This window comes from Manacus candei, unplaced genomic scaffold (genome assembly GCF_025592945.1).
Source record: "Manacus candei isolate 608988 ecotype Guabito, Panama unplaced genomic scaffold, ASM2559294v1 h1tg000181l, whole genome shotgun sequence".
Taxonomy (NCBI): Eukaryota; Metazoa; Chordata; class Aves; order Passeriformes; family Pipridae; genus Manacus; species Manacus candei.
This window is the reverse complement of record NW_026138229.1, coordinates 399,523-413,199: the sequence shown is the minus strand read 5'-3', so window position 1 is coordinate 413,199 and position 13,677 is coordinate 399,523. Positions and strand designations below refer to the sequence as shown.

General features: G+C 49.3%; 1 protein-coding gene across 1 annotated transcript; it reads left to right on the top strand.

Annotated features, from left to right (window-relative positions):
* Window positions 1-10,976: 10,976 nt before the first annotated feature.
* On the top strand, window positions 10,977-13,464 carry LOC127463931 (uncharacterized). The gene is given in 3 exon segments (XM_051773957.1): window positions 10,977-12,505; window positions 12,508-12,937; window positions 12,939-13,464. Coding segments are annotated over 3 exon segments (1,509 nt in total). The 5' UTR covers window positions 10,977-11,952.
* Window positions 13,465-13,677: the final 213 nt, after the last annotated feature.

Sequence of the window (13,677 nt, the reverse complement as noted above, 5' to 3'; positions counted from 1 at the left end):
GGTCTAACATTTCCAAAAGGTAAGCTATGGGTCTTTTCTGGCCTCCCCATATCTGAGTCAAGACTCCGTAAGCCATTCCTTCTTCCACACTGATATACAAGTGGAAGAGTTTCTCCAAGGAGGGGAGTGCCAGAACAGGTGCTTGGATCAATTTCTCCTTTATATCCTCAAACTGTTGCTGCTGATCTCTAGTCCACTCAAGTTTTTCTCCCTCTTCTTGTAATTTTTCATATAGGAACTTAGCATGCTGGGTTAAAGTTCTCCATCCGTAATCGACAATATCCAAGCAAGCCTAAGAACTTTCTTGTTTCTCATTTGGTTCTAGGAAGGTGCATGGCAACAATGCCAGAAATGCATTCTGGGGTTATCCTCTTTCACCCTTCACTTGTTAAATGCCGGAGATATTTTACTTCTTTTTCCACAAACTGTAATTTAGTGTTAGAGACCCTTAGTCCTTTCCCTCCCAGGAAGTTTAATGACCGGACAGTGGCATCTCGCACTACTTCTTTTCCCTCCCCTGATACCAGTAAATCATCTACATATTTTAGTAACCTAACCCCTGGGGGTGTTCTGAATTCCTCAAGAACTTTTTCTAGGATTTGTCCAAACAAATTTGGAGACTCTGTAAACCCCTGGCGTAAGGAAGTCCAACATAACTGCTGCTTCCTTCCTGTGATAGGATTTTCTTCTCAAAAGCAAATATATCCCTACTGTTCTCTGCTAAAGGACAGGCCCAGAAGGCATCTTTAAGGTCCACTACACTAAACACACATGATTGTGGGGGATTTTACTCAATAGGGTATAAGGATTTGGGACAGCTAGATGACATACCTGGATGAGCTTATTCAAGTCTCTGAAATCTTGAAGTAATCTGTAAGTCTCATCTGACTTTCTGATTGGTAAAATAGGAGTACTGTAGGGAGACATGCAAGGTTCCAACAACTCATCTCTCAAGAATCTTTCGATTGCCAGTTGTAACCATCATAGCCGAAGCTACTTTTTTTCTGGTCCTTTCTTTTCTTGAATACTTAAGCTGCCACTTGCTGACATTCCCCCTCACCCCAGCCCCTTTTTTGCCTCCGGAAGGCTTTGAACAGGAAGGGCACTGGAAGTTCAGCTCTGCACATGCTGAACTGGCAGAAACGTGTCCCGCGTGTCACTCTTGGCACAGGTGAAGACAAAGCTTTGGAGTGGTCTGGGTCCCAAGGGATGCACTCACGGCATAGGGTCCTGGTTGTGAGAGGCCCGATCCCCAGCGGAGCGCTCCCGAGTGGGGTCCAGGGGGCTCTCCCGAGCCAGGGAAAGCCCGGGCGAGCAGAGACGCGGGCCCGAGCACACCCTGAGCGAGTCGCTGCCGGCGCACAGGGACACCAGGGACATTGACACCCTCATCTGATGGGAGCTTGCTGTGCTTTATTGGCAGAGCCAGGCCCGCGTCAGGGCCGCGCTCTGGTTGCTCTGGCTCTGTAAGGCCGAGGCCCTGAGCTCGGCTCAGCGGCGTCTGCGCCTCCTGCCGCCCCGGCGGCGACGGCGGTATCTGGAGCGGCGGGATCCAGCCCGCCGCCTCCTCCGCGCGCCCCGGCGGCGGGAACGGCGGCGGCTGCGGCTCCGGCTGCGGCTCCTGCGGGAGCGCCGGCGGTAGCGGGCCATGGTGGTTCTGGCTGAGGGCTGGGGGCGGCTGCCCAGCTTTTATAGGAGAGCCGCGCAAGAGCCCTTTGTGACACCAGCACTTGTTAGAGCCAACATCACCAGCGAGGTCATAATGAGGGCCACACCCAGACCCTGCAGAATCCCTGTAGGGGAGGGACAAGAGCCATTTCGGAAAACTTCAGGGAAATGAAGGTCTCTCTTCTCTCTAAGGAAAGAACTAGGACAAATAGATGTTTCTGGCTTGTAATGTGAAATGCTGGGTCATCCTTAGAGAAAATCAGCATCCTCTCAGAATGCAGCCAGCACCAGCCATCTGCAGTGTGACTTATCCCAGCCCTACAGCCTGAACTTACCTAGAAAGTATTATCTCCAAACTCCTTCTATTTCACTGTAAGCAGGCCAACCTTCTGAATGTCTTTAAAGAAATGTTCCTTCAGACTGGAAGAATTATCCTCTGGATTCAGGTGCCATGGATTCTGCAGGATCTGGGTGTGGCCCTCATTATGACCTCGCTGGTGATGTTGGCTCTAACAAGTGCTGGTGTCACAAAGGGCTCTTGCGCGGCTCTCCTATAAAAGCTGGGCAGCCGCCCCCAGCCCTCAGCCAGAACCACCATGGCCCGCTACCGCCGGCGCTCCCGCAGGAGCCGCAGTCGGAGCCGCAGCCGCCGCCGTTCCCGCCGCCGGGGCGCGCGGAGGAGGCGGCGGGCTGGATCCCGCCGCTCCAGATACCGCCGTCGCCGCCGGGGCGGCAGGAGGCGCAGACGCCGCTGAGCCGAGCTCAGGGCCTCGGCCTTACAGAGCCAGAGCAACCAGAGCGCGGCCCTGACGCGGGCCTGGCTCTGCCAATAAAGCACAGCAAGCTCCCATCAGATGAGGGTGTCAATGTCCCTGGTGTCCCTGTGCGCCGGCAGCGACTCGCTCAGGGTGTGCTCGGGCCCGCGTCTCTGCTCGCCCGGGCTTTCCCTGGCTCGGGAGAGCCCCCTGGACCCCACTCGGGAGCGCTCCGCTGGGGATCGGGCCTCTCACAACCAGGACCCTATGCCGTGAGTGCATCCCTTGGGACCCAGACCACTCCAAAGCTTTGTCTTCACCTGTGCCAAGAGTGACACGCGGGACACGTTTCTGCCAGTTCAGCATGTGCAGAGCTGAACTTCCAGTGCCCTTCCTGTTCAAAGCCTTCCGGAGGCAAAAAAGGGGCTGGGGTGAGGGGGAATGTCAGCAAGTGGCAGCTTAAGTATTCAAGAAAAGAAAGGACCAGAAAAAAAGTAGCTTCGGCTATGATGGTTACAACTGGCAATCGAAAGATTCTTGAGAGATGAGTTGTTGGAACCTTGCATGTCTCCCTACAGTACTCCTATTTTACCAATCAGAAAGTCAGATGAGACTTACAGATTACTTCAAGATTTCAGAGACTTGAATAAGCTCATCCAGGTATGTCATCTAGCTGTCCCAAATCCTTATACCCTATTGAGTAAAATCCCCCACAATCATGTGTGTTTAGTGTAGTGGACCTTAAAGATGCCTTCTGGGCCTGTCCTTTAGCAGAGAACAGTAGGGATATATTTGCTTTTGAGAAGAAAATCCTATCACAGGAAGGAAGCAGCAGTTATGTTGGACTTCCTTACGCCAGGGGTTTACAGAGTCTCCAAATTTGTTTGGACAAATCCTAGAAAAAGTTCTTGAGGAATTCAGAACACCCCCAGGGGTTAGGTTACTAAAATATGTAGATGATTTACTGGTATCAGGGGAGGGAAAAGAAGTAGTGCGAGATGCCACTGTCCGGTCATTAAACTTCCTGGGAGGGAAAGGACTAAGGGTCTCTAACACTAAATTACAGTTTGTGGAAAAAGAAGTAAAATATCTCCGGCATTTAACAAGTGAAGGGTGAAAGAGGATAACCCCAGAATGCATTTCTGGCATTGTTGCCATGCACCTTCCTAGAACCAAATGAGAAACAAGAAAGTTCTTAGGCTTGCTTGGATATTGTCGATTACGGATGGAGAACTTTAACCCAGCATGCTAAGTTCCTATATGAAAAATTACAAGAAGAGGGAGAAAAACTTGAGTGGACTAGAGATCAGCAGCAACAGTTTGAGGATATAAAGGAGAAATTGATCCAAGCACCTGTTCTGGCACTCCCCTCCTTGGAGAAACTCTTCCACTTGTATATCAGTGTGGAAGAAGGAATGGCTTACGGAGTCTTGACTCAGATATGGGGAGGCCAGAAAAGACCCATAGCTTACCTTTTGAAAATGTTAGACCCGGTATTGCGGGGATGGCTGACCTGTGTCCAGGCAGTAGGTGCTACAGCCTTACTAGTGGAAGAAAGCAGAAAATTAACTTTTGGAGGTGCTTTAATTGTGTCCACTCCACGTGCAGTTAGAACAGTTCTGAGTCAGAAGTCTGGGAGGTGGTTGACAGACTTAAGAGCCCTGAAATATGAGACCATTTTAATGGAAAAGGACAACTTAGTATTAGCTACAGATAAGAATGTAAATCCCTCTCAGTTCCTGTGTGGGAGGGCAGAATCAGAAATCCCTGAACATGACTGTCTAGACATTCTAGAATACCAAACTAGACATTCTAGAATACCAAACTAGAGTCAGAGGGGATTTACAGGAAACCCCCTTAGTTGATGGAAAGAGAATTTGTAGTGACAGGTCGTCCTGATGTATAAATGGGAAGCGTCATAATGGTTATGCCACTGGGGAGCCCAGCAGCTGGTCGGCCCAGACATGTGAATTATATGCATTAAAGCGAGCCTTGGAGTTACTTAGAGGAGAGAGAGGAACAATTTCTGCCGATTCTAAGTGTGTTTTTGGAGTAGTACACGCTTTTGGGAAAATATGGAAGGAACAGGCATTAATTTCCTCTAGAGGGAAGGAATCAGTACATGAGCAGGTAGTCCTGGAAGTTTTGGAAGCTCTTGATCTACCTGAGGCTGTTTCTGTAGTCCCTGTAATGGGACATCAGAAAGGAGAGCCTCTGGAAATAAAGGAAAATCGTTTGGCTGATAAACTAGCTAAGGAGGCTGCAAGGGAGGAAGAAACCAAAATGCTGGCCTTGATACGTAGCAGCAAAACAGGGAATGTAAAACTTCCATTGTTTATGAAGGAAGAAGAAGAACTCTTACAAAAAATGGGAGGTGTGAAAACCCAGGAAGGCAGGTGGTTTTTTACCAGATGGAAGGCAAATACTGAACAAAGCAATTACTAGAGAAATATTAATTAAGTTACACCAAGAAACACCCTGGGGAACCCAAGCATTACGTGACCCATTTCTAAGAACCTATGGCTGGGTAGGAGTATGTTCACTAGCAAAACAAGTGACTGAATGAGGTTTGGTTTGCCCAAGGGTACATAAGAAAGTGATGAGAAAAGCCCCTAGTGGAGGAAGAACCGCATCTAACAGCGGAGGAAGAGAAATCAGAGTGGGAAAGGTTCCAAAAGTGGAGAGAAGTTTATGGAAGTTGAGACGACATTGCTGAGCTGACTTCAAGGACTTTAGAATGTTTATAAAACTGTTAATGCATGCATACACTGATGTACCCATTCATTGCTATTGCCCAGACATGTTCACCCCTTGTTCCCCTGTTCCTCCCTCTGATTGGCTGGGATTTGCCGCAGTGTGGAGTGACTTGTTATTGGTCCCCGGTTGTTTCATTTTCCCTCCTACCTTCACTGGCTTGTCCTCTGGTTTGTTCTCTCACCTGCCAATCCCATGCTCCACCTATCTTTCCAGTACCTTCCCCCTGAACCCTATAAAAGCAGGCACCCTCTTTCAATAAACTTGCGATAGCCTCAGACCTTCCACCTTGTAAAGAGCCCTTTATTGCTGTCGTCGTCGCAACGCCAACCCCGGACCGCGGCACCTAACCGCTACACCTGTTCAAAGTACACGGGTAGATTATACTGAATTCTCCACGGTGCAGAGATGGAAATACCTCCTGGCTATAGCTGATCATCTTACTCACTGGGTAGAGGCTTTTCCTACTGCAACCTCTACAACCTCAAATGTGGCTAAAATTCAATTAGAACAAATCATTCCCAGATACAGAGTGATCTGATAAAGGGACTCACTTCACTTCAAAAATTTTACAGGCTGTGTGTGCTGCATTGGACATCACTTGGAGTTTTCATACTTCCTGGCATGCTCAAAGTTCAGGACGTGTTGAGAGGATGAATGCTACTCTTAAAACCCGTATTACTAAATTAATAATTGAAACTAGATATTCATTAATAATTGAAACTAGGGTTAAATGTTTGCCTTTAGCACTACTGTGAATTACAACTGCTCCAAGAAAGGATACTCCTTATGAAATGCTGTTTGGACTACCTTCTCTGGGAAGGGAAGAAGGGTTGCCAGTTCCTGAAACAAATTACCTGTCTCTCAAAACTTACTTGCAGGCAATTGCGTTCTCTCTTGCAAAGCTTAGAAGAAAAGGGCTGTTGCCCCAGGCCTCACCCCTGGACTTTTGACACACATCAGATAAAGCCAGGAGATGGGGTTCTAGTAATATCTTGGAAAGGTAACACAGCCCGGCTAAGGGAAATGGGGAAATTCACTCAAAGGGTTGTAGGTGGAACAGGAGTGAACTCTTTATTAAGATGGCTTCCCCCTTATATGGTGGAAGGAGGAGAACTTTCTGGAACATTATGAATATAATAGATAAGAGGAGGAGGAGCTTGCATAAAATAGGCGATCATGGGAGGGGTTACAATTGTATATGGACAAGAGGGGAGGAGTAACAACCTTATAAGGGAATTAACAAGTAAAAAGGGATAAGAGAGGATAGAATCTTTACAAACACTATGAAATATAACATGACAACCCTATTTTAACGTTAAACTCTAACTTAATTCATAAAGTCCCTTGTTTGTAAGTAAAGTCCGTAGTCTTAAATAAGGTCTTCTTCCTCTGTCGATTCTTTCAAAACTGTGATCCATCTCCGGTATTGTTCTTCTTCATTTTGCTCATCTCCCACAGAAAGATGAAACCTTAACACCGGCATGAGAAGGTCCCTTAAAGATGAAACCTTAAAACCGGCATGGGAAGGTCCCTTCCAAGTACTCTTAACAACTGAGACAGCAGTCTGCAGTGCAGAAAAGGGTGGTCACACGCATCCCGGGTTAAGGGACCAGTGGAGCCTCCTCCCACAGAGTGGACAGTGGTAGAGGGAAGCAACCCTCTGAAGTTAACCTTTAAAAAATAATCTGTACAAAAAAATCAAGGGCAAGACTGGATTGACCCCTGTATTTGCCACCAAGAAGACCTCTGCTCCACTGTGGGTTGCAACCCCTCAGGTATTGAGCAGTGGAAATACATGTCATACCAGACCTTGACAAGGAAAGAAGCAGAAAATGAATAACCTATATCTTATAACCTATAACCCATGAATAACCTATATCTTATTGTCTGGATTAAAATCCTAGTCCTAATTAGCCCTGTTTTAACTGACCCTTGTACCCCTCAATGCTATGAGACCTTGGAAGTTGCTGGAAGGAGTGTTACGGCTTTCATGCATCATCTCCATCTTCCGCCAGAAAAACAAAAACCCTGCCCTAAAAGCTTTCAATTTTTCTTTCCTTTCCTCTCATGGACTTTCAGTTTGGCACATATGGCTAAAATTTATCAAGAAACTTAAACAAAGCAAGGGATCCGACACCCTTGAGGGTACAAACCAACCCCAGCGTGGAGCTCTTACTCCCCAGAGCGGCACCCTCCTCACCCTCCTCCAAGCACCCTGTGCAGGCACAGGAGCTGCACCCTTATGGCATGTGCAGACCGAACCACGGACACAGCACCCAGTTCCCTGTGCCTGCCCCACTCCCTCACTCACAGATGGGCAGCAGCGCCTTCCCCTCGCTGCGCAGGCACATGGAGCCTTTTCTCCTCCCTGCGCAGCCCCACTCCCCTGGCCGCCTGGGACACTCTTGGCTCAGAATGTGAAAAAGAAGTGGTGAAACGTAAATCAGAAGCCAGTTGCAATGTCCAGGGCCCAGTTATCTGAATAAAATGCTACACAATTGCTGGAATACTGTATGGATGACTAATTGCTCCTGCCACTGTGTAATCTGGGCTTGTTAGGTGCGGCATATTTATCTCTCAAAAATGACTCTACAGCCATAATTCAGAAAATGCCAAAGAAAGATTCATAGACATTTTAATACAATAGCTCTGGGTTTGATAAGCAGAATCTGCTTTTATGTCTTGGTCCTCCTGAAAGTTTCTGTTGTGGATTTTTTGTTGGTTTGTTGGTGGTCTTTTTGCATGCATGCAAAATTTGGGGATCTAAGGTAAACTCCTTCTACAAGGGATATGGGAGAGACTGGCCTTCAGTCAGCAATATGTCCTCAAGAGACAGCTGAACCATTATTACTCAAAGGAAGAACAGCCCCCTGATGTTATGGGGGTGATCCCTGGTTGGAATTCAGTAGAACCTAATTAGTCAGTATCAGTAAGAAGGTACTGAAGAATGAAGGGTCTAATGCTTTGGTGCACTGTTGTATGGACTTTGGGATAACTATGCCATTGCAATAGCTTGCCTTTCCAGTGAAAGACGCCTATGTGCAAAATGCATGTGTGATGGGGAAGAAGGGGCTCCCATTGTCACCCGTGAATATCGTATCTGTCTGCTTCCTTTAACCTTAGCTGTGGATACTTGTGTGTGCAGTGAGATTAAAGCTTACAGATGGATATTCACCGATCAGTCTGCTTGGGCCAGAGCTTCTGGCCTGAAGAAGTGAATCGCTTCCTGGATTGACAGCAGAAAAAGCGGACAGACCTGCATAAACACTGCTGACTGCTGCCCCCGGCCGAGGTTCCAGCCAGAGAGGGTGGAGGCTGACTGATCATCACAGTGATGTTGGGCCAAGCCTGTAGGGTGATTGTTCTTGCAGATGTAAAGTGGGAAGTACAGTGACTGCAGCTAGCAAGGAAACGCCTTCCCTGCCAGTCACTCGTGCAGATCTGGCCCAGCCCATTATGGCCTCCTGTCCCCCATGTCCCTCATTGTGCCCTGCATCTCTGATGACCTCCGTGTCCCTGCACCCCACTCAGGAGCAGGACTTTGGTTGCCAGCCCCCCCAAAACCACTCCCAAGTCCATGCAGTGGCTCTGTCCCCACATCTCCACAGTGCCCCCCTTTCCCGGGGTGTGCAAAGGGTGGTGCCATGTGCCCGTCTTCCCACACCCGTTCCGAGCAAAATATATCAGCATTTTGCTCCCCCTGTGACCCAAATTTGCTCCCACCCATTCTCCTCAGCTGGCATCACCTGGTTTTGAGCTCTGAATTTCCACCTGCCCAGGGCCATTTCACCTGGGCTGCGGGCACGGCCCAGTTCTAGGCTGGTGCCTGACAGGGCAGATCAGCTCCTGAGCACACAGCCTGCTCCCACTCTGCTCCCATTTCCCTTTTCCTGTTGTTTTCTGGCCACTACACACTTGTGCTATTTTTTTGGTGTATTTTAAGGATGAGAATAGCCTTTAGTTAATCTAATAAGAATAAACTTCATATTCAGCCCTCATACCATTAAGCCTGGTGCCTTGTGTGTGTCCTGGGGGGTTCACCTCCAGGAGAGAGAGACTACTTCATTCTTCATGCTTGGCCTTTCTTCTGATGCTTCCAAGAAGGATGCCAGTTAGTGCTAATTAAGGCAGGAGATTTTGAGATATGGAAACCTTGACTAGGAACTGGACTGATATCACCCACTCCTTCCACAAAAGACACGGAACAGCTGTGAAATGATTGCTCCCAGTGGCACGCTCATGCAGAGAAAGCCTGGATTTGATCTGGGCATGGACAGACACCCAGCAGAAGGTCTGTAGTTTAGACTCAGCTTAGGAAATGGGATCTTTATTTAGGAAAGAAAAGGAAAATTTGAAAGAGCTGTCTTTGAAACGCTCTGTAGCGCGTACAGTTTTGTAAAATGCACTTCCAAACTGTGGTTGTAAAAGGCTACAGAAAATACATAAACCTGTACTAATCACACGTGGAGAATTATCCTTATCTTGTAATGTTCGGCCGGTCCTCTCCAAATGAAAAGAAAGCACAGAAGTGTGTGCCTAGGTGCTCGCATAGAGAAGCCAGCCTCATGGGGTGTTTGGAGGCAGATCCTAATGAACAGGAGATGGCAGAGGACGATATCCTGTGGAAAGCTTTGAAAGCTGAATGATGTGTGTTGCTGTGGTAGAGAGAATGCTGGAGGAGCAAAGCAGAGGCAGGTGACTGCTGGCTGAAGCTGCAGTAGTCAGAGAACATTTGGATGGATGCTTATCTGAGCCCTCTTATTTCCATTCTTAGAGTAAAATGAGCAAGACAACGACTTGGGCATGTACAAGGAAGAAACAGTGTAACACAGGAAAAAAGAACCGTTTCCAAATCCCAGTGTGGGAGAGAAAAAGACAGGCGCCCATCCCTGGAGGCACAAGAGACCGCACAAGATGGCAGCCGGGACTGCAGCCACACACAAGATGGTGCCTGGAGCTGGAGGCGCCTCCCAGGGCCATCCCTGGTCTCTCCCTCCCCAGCCCTGGCCCCAGAGCAGCAGAGGGCAGGCGGAGCCCCCACTTTCAGCCCCCTGTTTAGATGGACAGTAATGAACAACGGGCTGATCGATCCAGTTTTGCATCTTTGGTCTCTACACGCAGAGATCCACGAGCCAGTTTGTAACCTCGGCTCTCAGTGCTTTCATCTGATGTCAAGTCAGTCCAAATAGGTGAAAATGGGAAGAAACTCCGTGGTTTGCACCTTTTAAAGTTATATGGAGGCAACAAAGGGCCAAAAGCACTTCTTGTCCGGATGGACTTCCTTTAACCTAAAGAGCCATCAGGGCAGGTTTCTTTCAGACAGGAGTCATAGTGACTCTGAGGTGACTCTTAAGAAGGAGATGGGATCTACTTGAAGTCCATTGTGCAGTGGGTGCTTCTCTGAGACATGTATGCCTAAGGCTACCTATTTGTTTTAGAACACTAAGAAGACTATGTACATAGAGTTTGGGGAAAAAACAAACAAACAAACAAAAAAACCCCCCAAACACCAAAATTCCAGCAGGAAGTCCACTCTGGTTTGTTTTTCCCTAATGAGATTCTTCTGGTTCAGCACGACCTTCTGTTCAGCAACAGACAGACTCACAGGCTAGGGCTTCTCAGGCTGCTGCTCAAGGAAGCATTACTTGAGTAGGGCATTGCAGGAAAAAAAAATAAAAAGAAGAGAAGGCCAAACACCACTGAAGAGAAACAGACACTGAGAACGTGAAAAAATGCAGGAAATGTGAGGGGGAAAGGGCAGGAAATGTGATGGAGAAAGTGTGAGAAACGGGAGGGGATAAAAGGAGGGAAATGTGAGGGGAAAAGGGGGGGAAACATGAGGGGGAAATGTGAGAAACGGGAGGGGAAACAGGTGGAAAACATGAGGGGGAAAGTGTGAAAACTGTGACTGGGACAAGCACAGAAACGTGAGGGGAGAAAAGGGCAGAAAACATGAGGGGACAAGGGCAGGAAACATGAGGGGGAAAAGTGAGAAATGTGAAGAGGAAAGGGTGGGAAACGTGAGGAGGGAAAAGGCAGGAAAAGTGAGTGAAAAAGGGGAGGGAAACAAGTGAAAAAAGGGACTGAACTGTGAGGGGGAAAGGGCAAGAAATATGAGGGGGAAAGGAAGGGCAAGAAACGTGACTGAAAAGAGGAGAGAAACGTGATCGGAGAAAAGGGCAGAAAACGTGGGGGGGGGAGGGTGAGAAATGGGAGAGGGGGAAAAAGACATTTCATTTCTCCATTTCATTTCCTCAAGTCTTGAACCACAGTACAGACTTGTCTTTCTCCAGCTGTTCAGAATTTTCGTACTGGCTCCTGAAGAAGGATGCTCGTGTGTTTATAGATTCAAGCACAAATACTTCCAAAGCAATCCCAAGGCTTGTAGGCACCGTGCGTATGTCCAGGGTAGATGTGGAAAGACCATCCCAAAGCACCCGTCTCTGCAAGCACACCTGCACTTCCAAGAGGCAGCTGCACACTCTAAAGAGGCCTCCAGGCTAAACGCGATTTCTAATTTGCGAGTCCAGTCTCTAAAACAAGACAACACCCAGACTGAACTCTCTGCCTGACTGGGTGTGTTCCTGTGATAAGAAATCCAGTGTTCATTGTGCATTTCTGTTGAGCTTTTCAGTGTCATTTTGAGCCTGTGCCACTTCTACAGCTTTAGAAGAAATAAATTCTGCAGCTGAGATGGAGAAGAGCTGACCACGTAGTTCAACCCAGAACTCCAGTAAACTAGAGGCCAGGTTATGTAGCTTTTAGACTTTCCATGGAAAGGCAGAGTTTGATGAACCACAACGAAATCATTGATGCCGGCTCCATGTGTTTCAGTAAACTAGTCTGCAAGAAGTGCCTGACAGGGTTTTATCTCCAGCAGGCAGACTTTAAAACTTCTGGTGGAAAATGCAGAGTTTCAGTCAACTGTCAGCTTAGTGGAAATCAAGTGGGAAAAAAACCCCACAACATCATTGTTGGCCAGTGCAGTGAGGAGGCCCAGAGGCTGCTGCGCTCTGGTGCAGTCAGGGATGAGAACAACGGCCCTGTGGCCAGAGCCAGCTCCAGCTCCAGCTCCAGCTCCAGCACCTGCAGGGGGGAACCTCCCATTTTGACATCGCTGGTCAAACTGCGAGGCCACGTCCCTCGCTGCTCATGTTTGGGCACCAGCAGAGCCTGGGCCAGGCTGGTCCAAGCCTTGACTCCTGCCGAGCGTGCCGGCGAGGGGGAGCAGCTCCTGGTCCTCAGCTCTCTCCAGCCCCACGCAGAGCACAGAATGGCCATGGAGACACAGTGGGGCTGCCCCATGTGCCAGGACATCAAAATGGCGTGGCTGCCTCTCTTCCCTGTCACCACAAGTTCTGCAGGGTTTGCATCCCGTGGTGGACAAGGAGAAATCCAGCGTACCCACTCTGCAGCAGGACAGTAAAGACTGTCAGGTTTCCTGGCCATGAAGAACATGATTATATAGAGACGGCCATCACAGCCCCCGAGGAGTTACTGGAGAGCAGGAGTTGAGCAGGGAGAGCTCCCTCCCACCTGCCCGGAAACAGCCCCCATCGCCCTGTGGTGCCCACTCCACCTCCCCCACCCGGAACACTGTCCCCAGCTGGGCAGGGGACTGCAGGGCCACAGCCCACGGACGGCATCCTGCCCGAGGTGTGGGCAGGAATGTTCCGTCGACAGCAGCATCTCCTGGACCGCGTGTGGCCCTGCCTGCGCCAGAGGCTGGAGGGAATATACTGGGACCAGTGGTGGCTGGCCACTGATCCACAGCGTCAGCAGTGTCATCGTGGGCCGGTGCAGCGAGGAGGCACAGGGGTTGCTGGGCTCTGCTGCTGCCAGGGACGATGCAGGTCCAGCAGCACCAGAAGCTCCAGCAGCCCCAAGTCCAGCAGCTCCCAAGAGGGGACTCCCACCAGCAGCCCCGCAGGCTCCAAAGTGGAGGAAGCCGATACATCGGCGGCCACCCCTCCTGGCAGTCCCAGCTGCCCCCGAGCTGTGCCTGACTCCGCAGAGCAGGAGCAGCAGGCTGAGGGGGCAGGTCCCTCTGCCCAGGGCAGCAGCCGCGGCCCCTCCGCTCTCAGACGGGGCAGGAACCGCTTGCCTGGGGCGTCCCAGCACCTCCCCAGAGGAGGGTCCCCAGCCCGCAGGATTGCCCTCCGCCCAGCAAGAGGCCGCCTCACCGGCCCACGTGCTGGGGGATACGGCCACGGGCCCGGGAGCCCCAGGACCATGTCCACGGCAGAGAATCGCTGGTGACAGACTGAAGCTTTGCCAGCTGTGAAGATGAACTTATGTAAATAAGGGGCATCATTTATGTAAGAAATTCATCACTTGATGAATTTGTGCAAATAAGGAATAGTTATGTAAAAATATTCACCATTTGATGTAAATAAATTTGATTAACTGATGCAAATATATTCCTACACAGCACGAATATCAGGTAGGGGACCTCTGAAAAGGTCTGCAATTCACACTCCTTCTTGATTCAGCTTTG